General features: G+C 39.1%; 3 protein-coding genes across 4 annotated transcripts; 1 reads left to right on the plus strand and 2 right to left on the minus strand.

Moving 5' to 3' along the window:
• Positions 1-3,096: 3,096 nt before the first annotated feature.
• aip (aryl hydrocarbon receptor interacting protein) lies at positions 3,097-8,396 on the minus strand (the record flags this gene model as incomplete). 2 transcript variants are annotated; one of them, XM_083922775.1, is made up of 7 exons in its annotated part: positions 8,266-8,396; positions 7,057-7,239; positions 6,791-6,979; positions 6,039-6,215; positions 5,771-5,912; positions 4,308-4,537; positions 3,097-4,167 (listed from the first exon to the last, which is right to left on the minus strand). In XM_083922775.1, exons 1-7 carry the CDS (start codon positions 8,362-8,364, stop codon positions 4,162-4,164), a joined length of 1,026 nt encoding a protein of 341 aa, XP_083778901.1. In that variant the 5' UTR covers positions 8,365-8,396. The 2 variants fall into 2 exon arrangements, with proteins under 2 accessions (XP_083778901.1, XP_083778900.1); XM_083922774.1 differs by lacking the exon at positions 3,097-4,167 and having other exon boundaries at positions 4,293-4,537.
• Positions 8,397-9,639: 1,243 nt separating this feature from the next.
• On the minus strand, positions 9,640-14,238 carry tmem134 (transmembrane protein 134). Its single transcript, XM_083927632.1, has 8 exons — positions 14,047-14,238; positions 12,761-13,008; positions 12,594-12,661; positions 12,414-12,500; positions 12,208-12,284; positions 11,051-11,095; positions 10,085-10,138; positions 9,640-9,995 (listed from the first exon to the last, which is right to left on the minus strand). Exons 2-8 carry the CDS (start codon positions 12,962-12,964, stop codon positions 9,913-9,915), a joined length of 618 nt encoding a protein of 205 aa, XP_083783758.1. The 5' UTR covers positions 12,965-13,008; positions 14,047-14,238; the 3' UTR covers positions 9,640-9,912.
• Positions 14,239-16,191: 1,953 nt separating this feature from the next.
• On the plus strand, positions 16,192-20,732 carry serping1 (serpin peptidase inhibitor, clade G (C1 inhibitor), member 1; the record flags this gene model as incomplete). The annotated part of the gene is made up of 11 exons (XM_083937394.1): positions 16,192-16,284; positions 16,637-16,684; positions 17,295-17,403; positions 17,496-17,657; positions 17,782-18,075; positions 18,168-18,383; positions 18,930-19,073; positions 19,204-19,407; positions 19,492-19,631; positions 20,010-20,232; positions 20,485-20,732. Exons 2-11 carry the CDS (start codon positions 16,637-16,639, stop codon positions 20,730-20,732), a joined length of 1,788 nt encoding a protein of 595 aa, XP_083793520.1. The 5' UTR covers positions 16,192-16,284.

Genomic DNA, 20,732 nt, shown 5'->3' on the forward strand with positions numbered 1-20,732 from the left:
AAAAAAACTCATTAACCGTTTCATTTGTGAAACATAATTGCCATAATTGAAACCAGCACTGGTGGGTCGATTTTCGAGTTAAACTGTGGTGATTCAAGACGGGGATGAGATCTTCATATGAAACGTTTTAAGTAAACCAAAAATTGCTGGTCTTTCGCTCCCTTGCTACTTACCAAAGAAATAAGTAATTTGACACAAAATATTGATTTCAACTGAAAGCTAAGGTTGTTTTAGATGCTGGTGTTAAATTGACTTCCTTCTGCAGATTTATGGACATGGTCTTTCAGCTCTGGGGCCTCATTTATATAGGTGTAGTACGCACAGAATAGGGCGCAAACCGCTTTCTAAGCAAACTGGGATTCATAAAAAGCAAACTTGACCAGGCTTGCCAAAGAGACGGGAGAAATGAGAAACTGCGACATAGACAGCAGATGGGTGAAAGGTGAGAAACTGACACCATTGTGTCAAATAAATCGAAATATTGCCTCAATCACATGAAGAATTCACAAAAGCATTTCTTGGACCTACGATGAATACACAAACAGCTGTTTGATGGATTTTCTCTGCAGTGCAAAATAACACTGAATTCAAATGAAGGCATCTTTGAAAAAATTCGTCATAGTCTAACTCAGAAATATGCTCTGTAATTAATAAACAATATATTTTTTGTTTTCAATGTGTTTGTTTTTTAAAATGAGATTAATCACCACACCTGTAGCTTTTAGATCAAATGAACTGATGCCATCATAATGCGTATTGGCGCATACGCTGATTTTCTGACAGATGAGGATGAGCTGGTTCCGACTGCCGCGGCACCTATGGGCATGACATGAAGCCGCATAAGCTGCACCACATTTAGAGTTGATTGCGATTTATAAAGGGAAACCGGCGTAGGACGTGAGTGCACACCGTTCTATGATTCACAATATTTGTATGCGCACGCAAGTCCTATGTATCGCCTGAACTCCACCTATTGACGTGAATCTTACAGTTTTATAAATGAGGCCCCTGAACTGCGCCCATAGACAGCAATGGTCTGTTATTCAGGAATGCCAAAATTGACCAGTAAGTATCGAGTTCCACAAAGCCATATAATAATTAAAATACAATCTTCATTATTGACCTTTGAGAAGGAGACTCTGGCACAAGATCCAACAGACTACTGATTATGAATGAGGGCTCTGTGTCGACGCACCTCGTTCTAAGATTATTTTTTTGTTGGTAATTTCTTTAAATAAGTTTCCTTCTTAACATCAAGTTCAAGGACCCGGATCAATTAAATAAATCAGTGTGGTCTAGACCTGGGGCTGTTGCAAGAAACCTAGATAAGCGATTAAGCCATCCTGGCTTACTTTATCCATGATCTGGTTGCATGAAAGCACAGGCACCTAAATTACCATGGAGATGTATTCTGTGCTTTAAGCCCGGTCCAGCTAACAGCCAGGCTTGATTCATTCTGCTGCTTTATCTGTTCAGTCAGCTGTCACTCCGATCACAAATCAAACATGTTTCACAACTACTCCGTGATCTTTTAGCCTAATTAGATTTTTATTAGCCATGAAACTACCAGGGATACATTGACTTGGACTTCTCTTGATTGATCCCATTGGGATGACTGCCGCAAATAAAATTGAATTTCCAGCAGTTCACAAAAACACAAGGGAGGTATAAAAAAATACATTATAAGATATTGTGTGTGTGTGTGCATATATATATATATATATATATATATATATATATATATATATATATATATATATATATATATATATATATATATATATATATATATATATATATATATATATACACACACACACACAAACGCACACACGCATACACACACACACACACACACAGTGGTGGAAAGTACATTTACTCGAGTACAGTACTTAAATACAATTTTCAGGTACTTGAGTATTTCCATTTTATGCTACTTTATACTTCTACTCCACTACATTACAGAGGAAATATTGTACTTTTTACTCCACTACATTCTTTTGGTAATTTACGTTATTTTACAGCTTCAGATTATTAATATAAAATCAACAAATACCATATATTGTTATAGATTAAGCTACACAGCAATATATGAAGTGTATAAAACTAGCTCACCTTAATCAGCTGCAATATTAATATATTTAGAGAGAGATTATCAGTGTTTGTAGTTAGCTGTCTTTCCAGAGTAACATTAAATCCCACTGCTCTTTTTAACGTGTTCACCTGTTCGTTTATGAAAAGGACGTGACACAAATGTCAGGTGTATATTTGTGAACACTTGTGCGTTCTGTCGGTCTGATATTGCCCGGCACCCTTTTTCTCGTTTTTGAATAATAGCGGCCGACTTTCCTCTTTCCTAATGACATGCTTCACTTTCTCATCAGTTTGCATTACTTCTTGCTGTTTGCACGCAGAGAGGAACGCTGCACGCGTCTCTTCCTTGTCTGCATCTGTGCGCGAACTCGCGGTCTTACTTTGAAATCCGCTAACGCGCACTCAACAGAATGACTTACACCCGGTTTGGCATAGACGCCGCTTCTCATCCTGGTTTGGCCAACGTGCAACCGATTAAGCCAGGTTGATCAGACCAGACTGTTGTTTTCATTTCATTTTCAAATACATACATTTAAATGAATTAAATTACCACTGTTGCAACAATGATCATTTGAATAATGAGAAGTTATTACAGCTCTCAGACAACAATCAAAACTTAAGGTTTAAATGTGTGAATACTTCTCATTTGTTCTGTGTTGGTGAAAGCAGTGTGGTCTCTTGCCTTCTTTAACAACACCGCAGAACAGCTTATTGTGTATCTTGAATGATAGAGATGGAAAGAAGTCTTATTTTTCTATTTTTAAGTAAAAAATAAATAAACAAGAAATCTTCAAATTGTATTGCGCAAAATATATAAATTCAAGCACTTTCAATGATTCATGTTAGTTTTCAAATTCACAAAGTATTAAGGACCTGTGGGAGCCATCTTAATTTTTTTTTAAAATTATGAATAGACTGATTATCTGTGTAATTAAAACAATAGAAACCTTTTTTTTCAGTCATGTGTCTGCATGTAGCAAAAATTAAAAGAAAATGCAATGCTGGGGATAAACACATTTATTTCCCAATACATAATCACAACCTCATATCATCTCACTTCAGACAGGTCGGGCTGAACCACCCACTGCTTCACATTAAGAGTGATGAGAAGCTCTCTAAGCAAGTGAAAGAGATAATGAGGGGTTTGTTGAGTACATCTTGTCAATAATATATGAAATAAGTACAGAGGAGAAAGCAAAGATAACACAAGGCTGTGTGTTATATAATGATTGTCCCAGATAGCTTGGTTTCCCAGTCGCATCTACTAGGAGATAATATAATGGTCTCCTGCTTACTCCAATGCTTCCGCTGTGACCAAGATAGAGGAGGGGGTCTGGCGGTGCAAAGCAGAAGTGTGCATCAAGATACAAAAAAAAAAGTTTGGTTTTCTGGAAGAGAGAGCAATCCCATTGAAATCTCTCCTTGTTGGGCTACGATAAGTCATTTTAGGATTATCCGACAGTGATTTTCATAAAGAGCAAGCCATAAAATGCTTAAACTACTTGTTCCTAATACTGTGGCAAGTTAGTGTTTGGTATATAGATTGCCATACAATGACTTTCCACAAACAACTGATAAATTCATCATTAAATCATATATATATATATATGCAGCAAATCTGTGAAACACGTTACTAAGGGTAACATTCTGTAGGTAGTAGCCCATTACTGTGAGCAAGTTATTCATCAAGAGTGTTAACATTTCTGAAGCCACAACAGGCTGAGTAAAGAGTAATAAAATAATGATGCTGTTGGACATTACATGCTTCATGGTTTCTACAGGACTTTTAGTCAAGCTGACAATCGGCGTGACCATTTTAAAGACTGAACTTCTGATTCTAAAAAGGAAGAATGCATTTGGCTAGAGTTTAGAGTAACAAGGCAGGAATGTGGGCTTTGTGTGTATGACCTTACGGTGAGAAAATATTTATGTGTACCATGGGAGTGCAAGGGGGCAGGGTGATTGGCTTGTGTGAATGAATACAAAACTAAAAACACCAGCAGTGGCAATATTTCTCCTCCATCTTGAAATTCATAGGCATCTTCTAGTTCCAATCAATTGTGCGATTCAACCCTGTGAAGAGGAAGATCAGTTACTTTTCTTTTCATTTCTACCACAATATGTTGTAAAAAAAAAAGCATAGGTTGAATATTTTGGGGGGCAGATATGAGATAGCTGCGATTAAAAGAGATAAAACTCTAAAGTAGACTGACTGTAGTGGCAGTGGCTGGTGGTGCGTTGTAGTTGAATAGGCCTTTGTAGCGACCCTTTTCCTCCTTCTCTTTGGTGCGGATCCTGTCCTCCAGGGCTTTTAGCTCCTTGTCGACAGACGGTCGCAGAGAGGGGTCCAGCTCCAACACCTTTTCAAAGTCTGCCCGTGCCTCTACCTCGTTCCACACTGCAGCGTTGGCCTTAGCCCGCTTGTAGTATGCCTTCAGATTGTCTTTTAAGAACGGGACAAAGAATAACAAATAAATATTCTTCATGTACATAAATGCAGGTTGGAACCTACGGCCATCAACAACTTAACATAAAAACACAGATAGGAGGTTTTATTAAACCATAAATAACACTTCAGGTGTTTTAATCCTATGGGGCTATTGGTCTATTGGCCACATAGCCACTACATTACAGTACGTTTGTGTGGCAGCCTCATAAACCCTGATAAAACCTAGTTGTTGTGTTTTAAGAAAGAAAGTCAATAAACTGCTCTATTTAATACATTATGTACCTCAATTGTCATACATTATTTTATAGCGATGAACCACTTACCAGTTTTATAATAATATGCGGTAAAATTGCTCAAAATTGTAATCACTGTTAAAACCGTGTTTTTTACCGCGCTTTAAAAAATATTAAAGTTATTACTGTCCAGCATCAACCAAAGTTAGAAACCGCTTTGCAGATGCAGGCGAAGCACCGTGATTTTTCTTTTTCATCAATGAAATATGGTGGAAGGCAGTGACAGCGCTTCAGAGAGTCTAAGTCTGAAGCGTGGTCGTAATTTTGTTTTTCTATGAATGCTGATGGAAACTTGATTGAAGATGGTCACCCTGTCTGCAGAACATGTAGAAAGAAAATCTGCGAAAGGCATGTTATTATTTTAATGTTTATGCAAACAAAAAGTGCTACTAATGCCATTTTGAGGTTTTCAATATAAAACTTGGTGTGTCGGCAATAATAATAACCGTGATGTTATGTAATTTTAATAGTTTCATCCATAATGGCATATGACTCCTTTTTTTTTTTTAAACTATGCTGTGCATTTAATTTTCTATTTTAGTGTATAAATACACCACAGACAGACTCTTACAATATGTAACAATTACAGATCTGCTAATGTCAACACAGCGATCAGCTCAAAATATCAAAAAAGCAGCTAGGAAGGAGACAGTAACCGTGTCTTACTGCAGCTACAGTTATAACAGAAAACCAGAGCAGTTTCAAGGAGCCTGAAGGGATGAGCGTCATTCCTTTAAAAAATATTCCCTCATTTGGTTTTGATTATGGTGGTGGGGGATGCAGCAGCATTCGTTCTCATGATGGTTTTCTGGAAGCTCAACATCGCAACCACAAGTTTACACTTTTTCTAATCTACACCAATCCCAAATAGACGGCTCCCTCTTTGAGATCACTAATCACAGCTCCGTGAACAACACCAACAACAAAGCCTCACCCTCATATTTGAAGACTATTGATGAGCAGTGTTCGATGACTTCGTAGTACTGGCCCTGGAGGAGCTTGCACTGACAGTAGTTGAGGAGCAACGGTGTGATCATATGGTCCAACTTTACCCATACCTCGTCTCCAGGGTGCTCCTTAAAGGGGGGGAGACAAAAGTCACAAAGAGGAGTTAGAGGTTACATTTTATTGCTTATTTATGTTTATACAAAAAAAACATTAATAGGAAAAAATGGATCTCTTTATTTCATCTTGGCACTGACCTTCATCTGTAGATTTTTGAGGCAGGCAATGCCATTGTAGTACTTCTCTGTGGCTTCTTTAATTTGGCCCTGTTTGAAAAGCATGTTGCCCTCTTCATGGATCTGAGGCACAAGTTTGAGTTTCTCTTCGTCCGTCATAGCCCACACATCAAGCTGGAACGATCCCGGAGGCAGAACCTGAACAGAGAACGGGATTGCAGATCAGTGGCAGCGGGAGCTTACATAATAGAGAGTAAAACTGTGGTACAAACATATTATGTTAAAAGTTAAGTGTTTTTATGCTTTTGAGCGATCTATCCCCTGGGATTTTTTGTGTCATGATAGAGTTGTTGTTTCATAATACAATTCAATTCAAATCAAAATAAATAATTACAATACCCCTGCAATGAATTATGTTTAAGTTCTGTCTTTAACATAAGTTTCTGTATTAACTTCAGTTATTGCTTAAAGTGTGTTAAAGAGGTATCAACAATAATTTTTGAGACCATAGTGGGTGAACTGAATTATATCGAGAAGCATTTTCAAAATGTTGTTATTCTCAGAAACACCTTTGTTTTCACATTTGCCATGTGATAACTTTTGATTATTTTGCAAAATTAAAGAGGTTTGAATAAAAAAATTAAGTATACAAATGTCAGAGAATAAAAATGGTTACCTTTATTGGTGCCAAAACACAGGCATTGTGTCTGAATTAAACTAAATAGAATATAAAACATTATTGTGAAACTCTGGGCTCTCTCCTGCCTGCTCACCTCCAGCAGCTCGATGGCGAAGACAAGAGGCTGTGGACTGGCCTGAAGTTGATCCAGGTCCTTGTGTCCTAGAGAGTGATGGGAGTGGATCTGGGCAATGCCACAGCAGTGCCTCTGGCCTTCCAGGGGGTCCTTACCAGCACTTATGTTTCTCAGGGACTGGGACACAAGTGGGTACAGTGATGTGTGCTGAGGAGTGAATAGAAATGGTCAATGCACGCAAAGAACACATTCGCCACTCCAAACCAAATAGCCAGCTCACTAACCTTACTGTCACAGGTAAATTCTGCAACTTCGCCTTGTTTCATGGTGCTGACCACTCTCTCCCACACAGCTAGTTTAAACTTCTTGCCCAAGATGAGCTCCATGGGTTTGCTGTGACCCCCCATGGTTCTGGAGTCATCCAGAACTGTGCCATCACACTGGCTGGTTCTGTAGTGAAAGACCACCTGGTAAAAAAGATCGGACAAAACCAACAACATTAAACACTGCTTAACAAACTATATAAGTAGATTTATTTAAAGCAATCTGTACCCCACTGTATACGGCCCACCTGTGGCTTCATACAGGGAAAGCAACATGCAAAGATTAAAAGTGGCTTATAATGACGGCATGAGACTGCTTCTGAAACTACCAAGAAGGTGTCGTGCTGGCCAAATGTTTGTTAGCGCTGGTGTGCCTAATTGTTCTGCCGTTATAAGAAGTCTTATATGTCGATTTATGTGCGGATTGTCAGTCTCAACGAACACTAATATGCTGGCATTAGCCCGACCAGAACGTCGAGACTGTAGAGAAATTGGCACGTCTGTCTGTTTAAGTGAAGGTTGTTGACCTTATCTTTATGTTTATCGTTTTGTATTGTACTTTATATTAATTGCTATATTTTGTATTTATTGTGATACTTTTTTATTGTACTATGGACCCTCCGATGTGTCCTGAATAAAAGCATTATTATTATTATTATTATTATTATTATTATTATTATCCGGTTAAAATAACGGTTGTGACATCAGGCTTTTATGGATTACGAGATCGATGCCGCTTGTTTACTAGAAAACAAAAGAGCCATCTGTACTTCTCGGACAGGCCTGAGGGGTGTCTCGAACACATTCGGACCAATCACAACAACGGAAAATTGACTGACGTGGTATGCTGACCAATCAGCATTCATAAACACATGCCCATCCTGTCCCGCCCCCTCAATATTTCCATCAGATGAAAAAAATGGTAGAAAAAAATGTAACCCGGCGTAAAAAAAACACATAAATGTGACGTTGTACTTTATCACCACGCAGGCAGCGGTGTCTGTATACACGCTTCAATGCGTTTGGTGTAACATCAATCTAACTGACTGAGTGTAATAATGTGTTGGCTATGATAGCATTAGCTTACGTGCTGCGTCGCATTTCTTAATCTGATCCAGGAGACTGGATTAAACTGGTCCAACCGTCGACAGGTGTTGATTGTAGTCTTACCTTGGTTCCATTGGGAAAGGTCGATAGCTCTCCTTTACCAGGACTGACCAATTTCTTTAGTATTCCTTCCTCGAGAAGCTTGTGTGCCTCTTCCTCCATCCTTGACCGAGTTTTACGACGGATGACGATGATTGCCGAAGTCGTTGCGTGAGGCGTCACAGCGCCCTCTACACGTACACTGCGTAAGTGTCATTATAGTCGAGGCTGTGACTTTTAATAGCAGACACACAATACAGAATATGCACGTGTCTTGTGCACCAATTCGTGAAAATATACGTCAGTCCATTGGCTAACAGTTAACAAGCTTCTTTTATTCAATGACTGCTATTTACTATTATATTTATTAGACACTCACAGGCTCTCATTGTATAATTCATTATATATCCTAGTGATGGTGCAATTAATCCCTCAGTGCAATATTCCTCTAACACATGCTCTGTTTGCATGCGCTTTTTTATATTTTATTCCTTCCTATATTTTTATATTTACGGCATATATGTGTGTTTTTTGTTTTAATATGGCATCTAAAATATATCTATTTACTTTGCAGATTAAAGGCTGAATATGTAGAATCCTCATTAAAGCTATATATTTATTTTAAATAATACACCCATGGGTCGTTTTGAGGGGGTTCAGGATGAAAGTATTGCTTTTCCATTAAAAAATATATTTAGTCTGAATTAATATTTTATTTTGGACTTTCTGTCAAGTTCAGTTTACATTGTAGCAGCCAATAGCGGCCGGCATTGCGTGTTGCCAGGGTTGCCTGTTGTTCGGCGCAGCTACTGTACAGCTACTGTAGACTGGCACTGGTGAAATGGAGTTTGCCAATCCTGCAGCTGCGTTATTTGTCCCAGCAGCTAAGTAACAGGAGGGGGGGGGGGATCATTATAGGCCAAGCATTCACTCGATGGACTGAGATAAAGGAGTTCAACGGCATTAAAACGCACGCCGTTATAGCTACGTTTCTCCTTGATAGGTAAGCTAACTTTCATGACTTAGCTTTAACAGCTAACAGTGACTGTCAGTCAAACTCCTCTGCAATACATGTTTTTATGGTGAGATTTGCCGGAGGAGATGGATTCAAATGGGCTCAAACAGACTCCGGTCTGCTGTAGGCTACTGGGCCGGGGTCTGAAGAACACAGCAACCTGAGTGGTGGAACGATGGCGGTGTTCTGCTCATTCTCCATATTCAACATTTTAGTTTTTAAATACAAAATACAGTGCATGAATGTTAATGTATTTGTTCCAGCACTGATGTATCACTCACTAATATTTATCCATTAGTATAATAAATAATGATACAACACTGACAGGACAGGAGCTTTTCAGCTGCCCAATTAGTACTTTTACTTGTAATAAAATATACAAAAGTTTTATTGTAGTTTCACAGTCATTATTCACACGACATTAAAAAAACACAGGCAAGACCAATCTCCTTCTTTTTCATGTACACATACAGCAATATCAATTCATGTAGTGGAAACATAGTCGAGGCACTGAGTGGTTGAATTAGTAGTGGTCATTACAATGACAAGAAAAACAACAACCATGTGACAATACGTTTTTTTGTTACAAGTGACGAAATACAATTCATTTTAAGATAAACAAAGAATGTAGTGAAAATGTAGTGTCTCATAAAATGTCATTTTTCAAAATACGGTAGGTAGAACAATTTGAATCCTCTCCTTCCGCGAACAGCACAGCTGATGTATATCACATGATACACTGAAGGGAATACAGGGAATTACACGGTTAATATTGACAAAACAAGGCAGGCATTTACTGGTGCAGGCCAGGGGCGAGGAGCAATTTACCTCCAGGGATGAAGAGAAGAAATCCAGGCACAAAGAAAATAGCACTTGAAACGCCTGTAAAATATAGTTTCATTAGTTAAGACCAACAGTAGAGTCACAGTCACCAACATCAATGAATGCAACTACACATTAAAAGAATAGTTCAACATTTTGGGAAATATGTTTATTAGCTTGTTTGCTAGGAGCTGGATGAGAAGATCAATACCACTCCCTGTATGATAACTATGAAATTACAGCCACAAGACTGTTTTTTTGTTGTTTAATATCTCCCTTTCTATCAAAATACTTAACGGTAATGGTAACACAAAGTTAATGTGTAGTACTTGGCAGCAGAAAAGTTGTAGCCCAAGACAATCATTTGTTTCCAACTTTCTTGCAAACTACAACTATGTTATCCAAGGATTTTACTAACAACTGTCAAGTAATAGTACAGTATAGTGTAGCAGCCTTATTCCTTTACGTCAGTTGTAAAAGTAGAGAGGAAAGAACTGCGCTGGATTGAAAAACACCGCTCTTTATCATCAAAAGGACTTTGGCCCTGAAAGACTGGTGCTTCTTCACCATCAACCCAGCAGAGAGAGTGTGTGTGTGTGTGTGTGTGTGTGTGTGTGTGTGTGTGTGTGTGTGTGTGTGTGTGTGTGTGTGTGTGTGTGTGTGTGTGTGTGTGTGTGTGTGTGTGTGTGTGTGTGTGTGTGTGTGTGTGTGTGTGTGTGTGTGTGTGTGTGTGTGTGTGTGTGTGTGTGTGTGTGTGTGTGTGTGTCTCACAGGAATCGTGTACAGAATAGGTTACACAAAGAGCTGCCAAGCTTTGTTTGAGGCCCGCCAGAATACACATTCAAACCCTCTCTATGTTCTTGTTGATAGTGCTTAAATTATTGCTGTTCTAATCTGCTATGCTAATCTTGCATCTGGACTAACAGATTGTATTGTGTCATATAGTCTAACCATATGGTTTATTTTTCTTACCTGCATTTGGATTCAGCTGTATGACAACACCTGTGAAAATAAGTGCTAAAAAGAAACAATGCAACAGAACATGAGTGAGGCAGGGTGACAACACAGTGTCCGTGTGTAATATATACAGGTTGTCCCAATGGGTACACACTTAAAATAATTGTTGTAGGTGTTTATTAAAAGTCATTTAATTTTTAAAATGTAATAGAATTTACAAACATTATTTTATTGTTTTGTTACCGCCTGTTCTCAAACGGATGTCCTTTCTGTCCCAGTCACTGCTGACAACGCGAAGCAATGGAATCACATCACAAACAATTCTCTAGGTATTTGCTTGCATTCACGTTCAATAGCTTCTCTCAATTCAGTGACTGTTGCAGGTCCCATAGCGTAGACTTTGTCTGTATATATATATTTTAGTTATCAGCTGCTAAAGTGTGTTTACGTTTTTGGGACACCCTGTGTTTACACACACACACACACACACACACACACACACACACACACACACACACACACACACACACACACACACACACACACACACACACACACACACACACACACACACACACACACACACACACACACACACACACACACACACACACACACACACACACACACACACACACACACACACACACACACACACACACACACACACACACACACACACACACACACACACACACACACACACACACACACACACACACACACACACACACACACACACAAAGTTCAGTGTGCCATATCACTGACCACTGAACAAACTACGAGGTGTAAACTTAAACTGTTCAAAGCACCATCTTAGGTTACAATAATGAAGCGCATGTACAATTTCATATAATGCACTCCTTTGTCATACAAAATAGTTTCTGTGAAGTAAACAAATCACTTAAATTTACGTTTATTCATTTTATCTACTAGAAAAATATATATATTTCAATTTATGAACCATCTACTGTAGATTTCAGAAACTAATCATAAAGGTTAACAGCCAATTTGGTCATGCATTATTCCTGTGACACTAGAATAACCCTGAGGAGAAACCTGGGAAAATGTGAGAAAAACAGAAATAAAATAAATGCATCTCTCTTTGAGGCAAGAGTTTATCACGGTAATAAAAAAATCAAAAAAAATCAACAACTCTGCCTAAGACTCACCAACTCCAGTGATGAGGAGAAGGAATGAAGCAAGAACAACTCTTCTATTCTTCTTCACCAGCGGATGAGACACCCACCTGGGCAAAATATTTTTTAGAGGAACTATTTTTTGGTGTTTGTGTATGTGTATGTGTGTGTGTGTGTGTGTGTGTGTGTGTGTGTGTGTGTGTGTGTGTGTGTGTGTGTGTGTGTGTGTGTGTGCTCACCCGCAGCAGTGTGCAGAAATCTGTGTTACAGAACTCAAGGTGCTGAAGGACCACTGGGAGCTGCAGTAAGACAGAGTTGCAGGGTCGCTGTGGAAAGAGCAGAAACAGACTTTATCTCACATTCAAAGCACATGAGGGCGAGGGGGAGAGAGGGGGGAGGATATTACCTGTAGGACCCACCTGATTTTAAAGAAGTTATTGAAAGAGGAATTGCCATTATTACCCAGGGCCTCTTCATTTTCCAGATTCTAAAGACGCAGCAGAGGACAAAGCAGTTGCAGCTTCAAGTAAAAAGCTTAATATATACTGTACAGACACTAATTTGTACACAGTATGTTTTAATGTACCTGATACTTTAGGTTACTGTGTTCAGGGGAGCCGGCGGCAGCAGCAGGTGACGGATGAGTCTGAGGTTTGTTGAAAGTTAGAGGACCAAATGTCATCTCTCCTCCTTCTCTGTCCTTCCAGCCTTCTGTCTCCCCATCAGACACAGCTCCGTCCTCATCTCCCTCCAGAACAAAGGCATCATCGATACTGAACTGCGTTGCCATTGTAATTGCCTCTTATATCCCGAGTTCCTGTGGCTTGATGCTCACTGGGGATTCAGAGAAAACATTATGCACTCACACTACATGTGCTCACAGCAATAACATTTTTTTTTTTATAGAATATTTCAGTGGAGACATGCTTTGTCTACAATGATGTTTTCTATGGCAGCTACTCAGCTCTGAAAAAAAGATTCCTGGAGGCTTTCAGACAGGCTGAGGCTGTGGATGCTTTTAAAGTGCACCTTGAGACACACTTTTATTCTCTGGCTTTTAATTGTGTTTATCATTTTATCTGGTTTCCTAGGTTTAAACTTTGCTTTAAACTTGTTTAAATTGGACTATTTTTTCTATTTCCACAACATGTATGCACATATGTCTTTGTGAAGCTCTTTGATGCATAACGTGTTTGCTTTTCAAAGCACTATATAAATGGAAAAAAAAAACCCTCTTTCTCTCTTTCCATACCTACTGGACTACGTGGTGCTCTTTATTGGCACCTTTGATCCCTCTATTCTTTTTTATTGACATCAATATTTCTTTATTGACTGCTTTAATGTCGTTTTGACTCTCTGAGCTACTGGACACAGATTAATACAGTATCCATCTATATAGGATGAGATAGAATAATCCTTTACTAGTCCCATGGTGAGGGAATTTACAGTGCCACAGCAGCAAAAGAGGGCAGTTAAAATAACAAAAGCATCAATCGCAGATGCAAAATATAAGAATAACCCATGTACACATAAAAAAATGAAGTAAACTAACAGTTAAAATAGCTAAAACCTTTTTTTGTGCACTTACGTTTTAGAAGCATTCAAAGTACGTGCACACATGCCTACACGCACAAAGTGTCTGGAGCTCCATAGCATCTAGCTATGCAATAAACTGAACACATAAGCATCAAATAAAGGCGTAAAGGCAGACGATAGCTACAGCACTGCGTCCATTTGGCCTCCATATTCGAGCAGATTGGACCAAAGATGACTAAAACTCGGCAAAGAAGCAGCAAACTGTCTGTATTGTTGGTCTCTGCCATTGTTTGTGCTCTTTCCGCTAGTCGATCAGATGACCAGGAGGAAACTTACTGTCTTTAAGTGTCTTTCTCCGGGGAGGCTCAACATACAGTCTATGGACTCAACTCGACTCCACGTCGCGAAAGCACGGGTCACATACTTGCACACACACTGGAGGTGATCTCTAAAGCCTTCATACACACTCTTTGATTTGCTCTCGAGTGTGGAAAAGTATTTCGTAAAAAGTTTTGCGTCTCTTCCTTTTTTTCGAACACCCGGCTCTCGATTGCACGCGTCTGATTACGCCCAAAGACCTCTTTAGGAGTCAGTCCACTTAATCGAGTGTCGGTTTGTCGATCTACACTCGAGTTCATGAGGTGGATGAAAGTGAAGGCTGCTAAATTCCTGCTACACTGTAAAAAACATACCAGATGCCCAAATGACCTGCATATAAAATGTTAGTAAAGTAACGTAAAAGTTGTGGAAATTACCCTTTTGACGTTACTAGGCTACTAATTGAATTGTTTTATTTATTATTAACCATGTCCCTGTTTGACCTATTATGACTATTTTTGTCACTATTGTTGTCATTGTTTATGTATACATTTGTTGTACGGTAACCGTCAGTCAAACTCCTCTGCAATACTTGTTTTTATCGTGTGATTTGCTGGAGGGGACGGGTTCAAACAGGCTCAAACAGACTCCGGTCTCCTGTAGGCTACTGGGCCGGGTCTGACCAACCTGGCAACCAGACTGCTGGAATTACTTTTTGTTGTTGCGACTCCGATCTTGAGACAATAGATGGTGGTGTTCTGAGGTTCTCCATATTCAACCTTTAATTTGTTATTTTATATATATTGTTTAGCTCTATTTTTTATTTTCACCCTGGTCTTATTTGTATTAATATCTGATTTTGCGGCTTGTCTGCTTGTTCTTAACCTGAAATAAAGATTTCTAAATTGAAAGAATACATCACTAAGTTCAAATGTAGTAATGCGAATTTAAGTTATATGACAAATCTCATACCTGCAATTGGTAAATTTCATATTCATAAAGAGATTGAACACAGATTGTACATGGACACATTAACCCTGACGACTAACAGAAAAAGTTAACACACACATTGCTATATTTTAATGAATTATTCTCCACCGCCCCCCTGAATAATATATATCATTGTCATTGTTTAAATATTTATTTTATATATTTTATTTAGCTTTATCTCTAGTTTTTGTACACCAGAATCTTATTTGTGTAAGAATGTCTTTTTTTTGTTGTTGCTGATTTTCTGTTTGTTCCCGTTGTTTAAAAAAAAACAAACTATTATAGCCTATCATTAGATTGTCATTACTCGCACCTCCATGTGTAAGCCGTATCTTACTGTTGTAGTTGAAGTGGAGCTGTTTTTTAAACTATTTGAGGACTACAACTGATTGATTTCCTAAAGGATTATTTTCTCAATCAGTCGATTTGAATCACACTATTGAGGATACTAGATTTTTTTTTCATTAAACTTCTGGAGCAAATGTTTCCGTCATCAACATATACAGTTGCACAAAATGAAAGTGCTGAAATACAGTGCCTGTTTAAAAACTGTATTTAGATCAAAAGTCCCTTCAGCTGGGGATCATGATACCAATACCCACCATACAAAAAACCCAAAATAAAACAGAACAGTACTTAAAAATTAATTTAATGATCCAATCAAAACACTCAAAAGCCCACTGCCTCTATCATTTAAGCACTTCACTGATATGTTATGATTGTTGTCCACAATGTGGCAAAGCTGTTTTCTGCCAGTTTGCACCAATTTGTCTTCCACTATTTTATGTTGTCATTAGGTGATATGCAACCTCTGACAAAATCAAATTATTCAAAAGCACTTCAGAGCAAAAACCTTTTACTATGTAAATTGAAACTGCTTATCCACCCCCAACTACTTATCATAACAATGTCCCACTTGTCAGCAGTTATGATTGATGATCTTACAAATAGGACCAATATCACACTGTAAGTAATATAAAACTGTGTTTTGCAGTGCAAATAAATACATACAATGTAGGCAAAATAAAACAGGAACATAAATCAGCCCTCTGTATTTGTTGCCAAAATGTGAAATCATGTGATTTCCAGCAAGTCAGAAGACCTGCATTGTGCAAACAAACATCTCTAAACCAACAATCACAGATTAGTCATTGTTGGATGCAATTTGGAGAAGCAGACAGTCAGAGGTGGTAGATGGAGTGAACACTGACTGGGTCTAGCAGAAACACTACTGGTAACATTCGGATATATTTGGAATATCAAGAGGTGTGAGTTATTTAATGTTTCTGTGACTTTTTCTCTTGATTAATCACTTAACTGAAGCAATAATATTTACAGTATGCTGTTATAAATAACTATACTTTATTCTCTGAAGTCTTTTAATGGGATTCATTTATGGAAATAGTGTATTTATTAAAAATGGAAGCTGTAGATAAATGCTCACAGCTTAAAAACGTTTAATAGTGGAAGGCATTACGATGTTTCAAAGATTGCGCCACATTATTGACCTTTTTTTTAGGGCTTGGTGCCATATTCATTTTGAAACCCTCACTTGCAAAACAATTCCATCAACTGTTTGCCAATGTGCTTTTACCTGCTGCTCTGTTCTCTGCTTCAGATGAAACTACAGGCTGTTCTTTGCCTCTGGCTGCAGCTCCTTTTTGAGGTAAAATGACCTGAGAAATGTAGAATGAGCTTTTTATCGCTCAGGCAGAATGTTTACCAATACCCTCCATAGCCATTATTATGACAGTTGACCAAAGGGTTTAAAGGGATTGTTCACATTTTTGAAGCATAGTTGTATGCAGTCCTTATCCATAGTCAGCGTGTTACCTACAGTAGCAGGACAGATACGGAAGTAATGTACTGCTGTGGAGCTAAACATATTACCTAGAAAGTCCCCCATAAAAAATAATAAATATCAGTCTAAGTGTATTCTATATTTAGAATATTTTCAATGCTTTATCTTACTGTAAAACAGCCGGAACAGTTATCTATGCTCTCTTCAAGGCTACCAGACTCCATTGACAAAAGCAGTCACTTGACCTCGTAGAACAAATGTGTTCTACCGCTGCCTCAATCGGTTAGTTTGTTATTCATGTTAGATCAAGGTCATGTGGTGAAAATATTCCAAATATAGCATACACTTCACCTGCTATTGATTTTTTTCAAACTTGGGATGTAACGTGTACCTCATGCAACCACACTTTTGTAACTATCCCGTTTTTGACTCTTTTTTTTGACCCTCTCACGTTTAAAACTGTGTTTCTAATTAGCTTTCTACATGCACAAATCTCCGGGTGATGCAGGGGTCCACTCTGGACCTGCCCTGTATCTCGTTTAAAACTGACTTCACTGGAGAGACCATCACCTGGAAATTCAATGGTCTTGTTGTATTTCCATAACTTCCATTCATTTTTTTTTTTCACTGTATTGCGAAAAGTTATTTATTCAGTTTGGTCTTCTTCTGAATACAGATATTATTGTCACTGCTAAGTCATCTGGCTCGCCTAGAGTCAAACAGAATGGCAGGTATCTCTCAATATCCCCTGTTACTGCTGCCAACGAGGGAGAGTACGAGTGTCTGTTAAAGGAGGAAAATATGGAGCTGAAAAGGAAATACAACATTAAAGTTGATGGTAAGAAATAGATACTTATACATACACAGTGGAACATTTTGAAAACGGCTAGAATTGATATATATAACATTCACGAAAAGCTTGGGTCTAAAAGAGATTGAATTGTATGTGCCTCCCTTTGCAGCATCCATCAGCTATACCATTACGGTAATTGAAGGCAACGCTGCTTACCTCCCGTGCCATTTCCCATATTCCCACCAAATTAAGGCCAATGCACTTTGGTTCAAAGAGACGGGAGATAGCATGAGGAAACAGCTGAATACTGAAGACGACTCTGATGGTAACAGAGTGGAGCTTCTTTATCCACTTGACCATGAGCAGACCATTATAATCAGAGACATTGTTATGGAGGATGCTGGACTTTACCTGTGTTCTGCTGAGGGGGAGACGCTGAGCTCTGTTTATATCATTGTTGAAGGTAGGTTTGGTCTATATACTTCTATGTTATTGAACAGTCCCTGTAAATATAACATTTAAAAAAACAAAAAAAAACATAAAACTTCTTTTCAGTTGCTCCCACTGTTCGTCCTCACTCATGCGAGGGCTTCACCGGTGCATGGGAGCCGTGCCACGATGAGAATAGTCGCACAGGGGAACCCATATTGCAGGAATCCATCACAGAGTTTTCCATGAAGCTGTATTCTCACCTCAGAGAATCACAACCCTCCAGCAACCTGCTCTTATCTCCTATCAGTATCAGCGGGGTACTCTTCCATTTGTTGTTAGGTATGACATTTTTTAAAGGTCCTATATTGTAAAAAAGTGAGATTCCCATTTATTTTTCAAGGTGCTAAATATTGTGAAAGTCCAAAAACGCTCATTCCACAGAGTACTGCACACAGCCTGTATTCAGAAAAAAAGCAGTTTAGCTGATTTGATTAATTGTATGTACTTGCATGATTCTTGCAGTTTGTGGGTGGTATTTTATGGCTGAAAGCACTAATTGTAAGGTTTCTTTGGATAAAGCTAAGTGAATAGAATATATTTATACCCTCCGTAGTAACCAATGGCAAGTATTGAGGGGACAGAAAAATGCATTGCTAGGGTTTTTTGTGTTGAAAATAAGAAAAGTAGACTGCCAGCCTCATCCTTGAATATTATTTGCTCTTAAAGCAGCATTGAACACAATAAACTTTTATATGAATTGAAATGTCACAGGTTTTCTTTACGTATATTAAATGTCAGACATACACCTCCGAGCTTTAAATACTGATCTATGGGACAGTATATCTCTTTCTACATCATGTCTTTTCTTCGTCCTGTTACCTTAAGGTGCACGGAATAACACCCGTAAAGCCATTGCGAGGGCCGTCTGTGTGCCTCATGAGTTCCACTGTGTTCACCTCCAGATGAAGAAGCTGAGAAAGAAATTGGCCGGCTCCTTGCAGATGGCTTCTCAGATCTACTATAACCCACGTATTAATATCACTGTTTGAAGCTCACAAAACTTCTCGGCAATCAAAGAGACAGGTGTGGAGATTCTGAGTCTATACAAAAGGAACTCTATCTCTGTAGCTCATCATGGTTTCTCTGTCCTCTTCCTCAGAAATAAATCTGAGCGAGTCCTTTTCTAACCAGTCCATCCAGTTCTACGAAGTGGAGCCCACCAGGCTGCTAGAAACCAGCGAGGAGAACGTTCAGATGATCAACAGCTGGGTGGCAAATAAGACCAACAATAAAATTCAACATTTGGTCGACTCTGTATCACCCAGTACACAGCTGATGCTGCTCAACGCTGTCTCTTTCAGTGGTCTGTAAAGTCTGTGCGCACAGGTGTCTGTATGTACATGTGGAAATGATGGAAACTAATAAACTGTGTGCATTTGTGCTTCAGGTCAGTGGAAGGTCAAGTATGACATGAAACCCATGAAAGGGCTTTTCACAAAATTGGATGGAGACATGGTGAATGTGCCGCTCCTCTATCACCAAAAATACATGGCAGCTATGACGCATGTAGTTGAGCTAAAGGCGCAGGTGAGGAACAGTCGACACCCTGTTTTTCACATACTCTACAGCAGAGGGTTTCAAACCGAGGAAGGTAGAAAGGAGGTGCGGAGGGAGAGATGTGAGGCAGTGTGGGGTGAAACTTGTCAAAAAGAAAAGAAAGCAAAATATTGATGAGGGGATGTGAAAAAGTTATCCCCAAATCAAAGTAAGACAAAGAAGAATTATAGGAGGAAGAAAATCCGTAATTAACATTTTTTTAGTACTGCATTCATATTTTCACATTAGAGTAGATGGGATGGGGGACTGGGACAGTTGTCTCAATATTGTCTGCGGGGGGCCTATAGAGTTACACTTTTTTAAAAAGACACTGCTGTACAGTATTTTTATTCTTTATTTTGCTGGCAGGTGGCAAGGTTTGCTCTAACGGGGGACAGCAGTCTTTACATCCTGCTGCCTCGCTCCCACACGGCAAGTGACCTGCAGCAAGTGGAGGCGAGGATGTCCGACACGGCCATGATTCAAATGATAGAACAAATGAAAACAACGTCTCCTCAGCTTATCGAAGTCACTCTGCCCAAAATCAAACTTGATGTCCAGCCAGATATGAACATACTTATCAAGAAATTAGGTTTGTTCATCTTTCATGTTCTTTTCTGTCCGTCAGACTTATTCAGCTCATTAATACCCCTAATTGAAAACCACCCATGCTTTTAGCATGTGTAGGCCTATTACTTTATCTACCAGCCAGTTGACAGCCATTATGCCCCAACTCTCATTTGTGAAATGAGCATACCCTTCTGCTCTCTGATCCACTTACTTTGCTTTCCTCCCTGCTTTTTCCCCCACCATCATCTTTCTGCACTTTCTTCCTCCCAACCAGGACTGTCGTCACTCTTTGAGGAAGCCAACCTGTGTGGTCTCTACTCTGAAGAGAAGGTGGTTCTGGACGACGCCAGACACAGAGCCTTCCTCACACTGACCGAACAAGGAGTTGAGGCCGGGGCGCTCACCAGTGTGTCCTTTTCTCGCACTTACACTTCCTTCTCTGCCCTGAGACCTTTCGTCATGCTGCTGTGGAGCGACCAGGCCAACGTGCCACTCTTTATCGGGAGAGTGACTGACCCATGA

The sequence above is a fragment of the Echiichthys vipera genome, assembly GCF_963691815.1.
Source record: "Echiichthys vipera genome assembly, chromosome: 2".
Lineage (NCBI taxonomy): Eukaryota > Metazoa > Chordata > Actinopteri > Perciformes > Trachinidae > Echiichthys > Echiichthys vipera.

What these genes read in the sequence shown, in the direction of transcription:
- tmem134 (XM_083927632.1), bottom strand. Translation starts at nt 12,964, where the DNA reads ATGGCAACGCAGTTCAGTATCGATGATGCCTTTGTTCTGGAGGGAGAT. An exon ending in AATAACTTCTTTAAAATCAG is followed by an intron (nt 12,501 to 12,593) that starts GTGGGTCCTACA and finishes CTCTTTCCACAG; the next exon opens with CGACCCTGCAACTCTGTCTT. An exon ending in ATTTCTGCACACTGCTGCGG is followed by an intron (nt 12,285 to 12,413) that starts GTGAGCACACAC and finishes TATTTTGCCCAG; the next exon opens with GTGGGTGTCTCATCCGCTGG.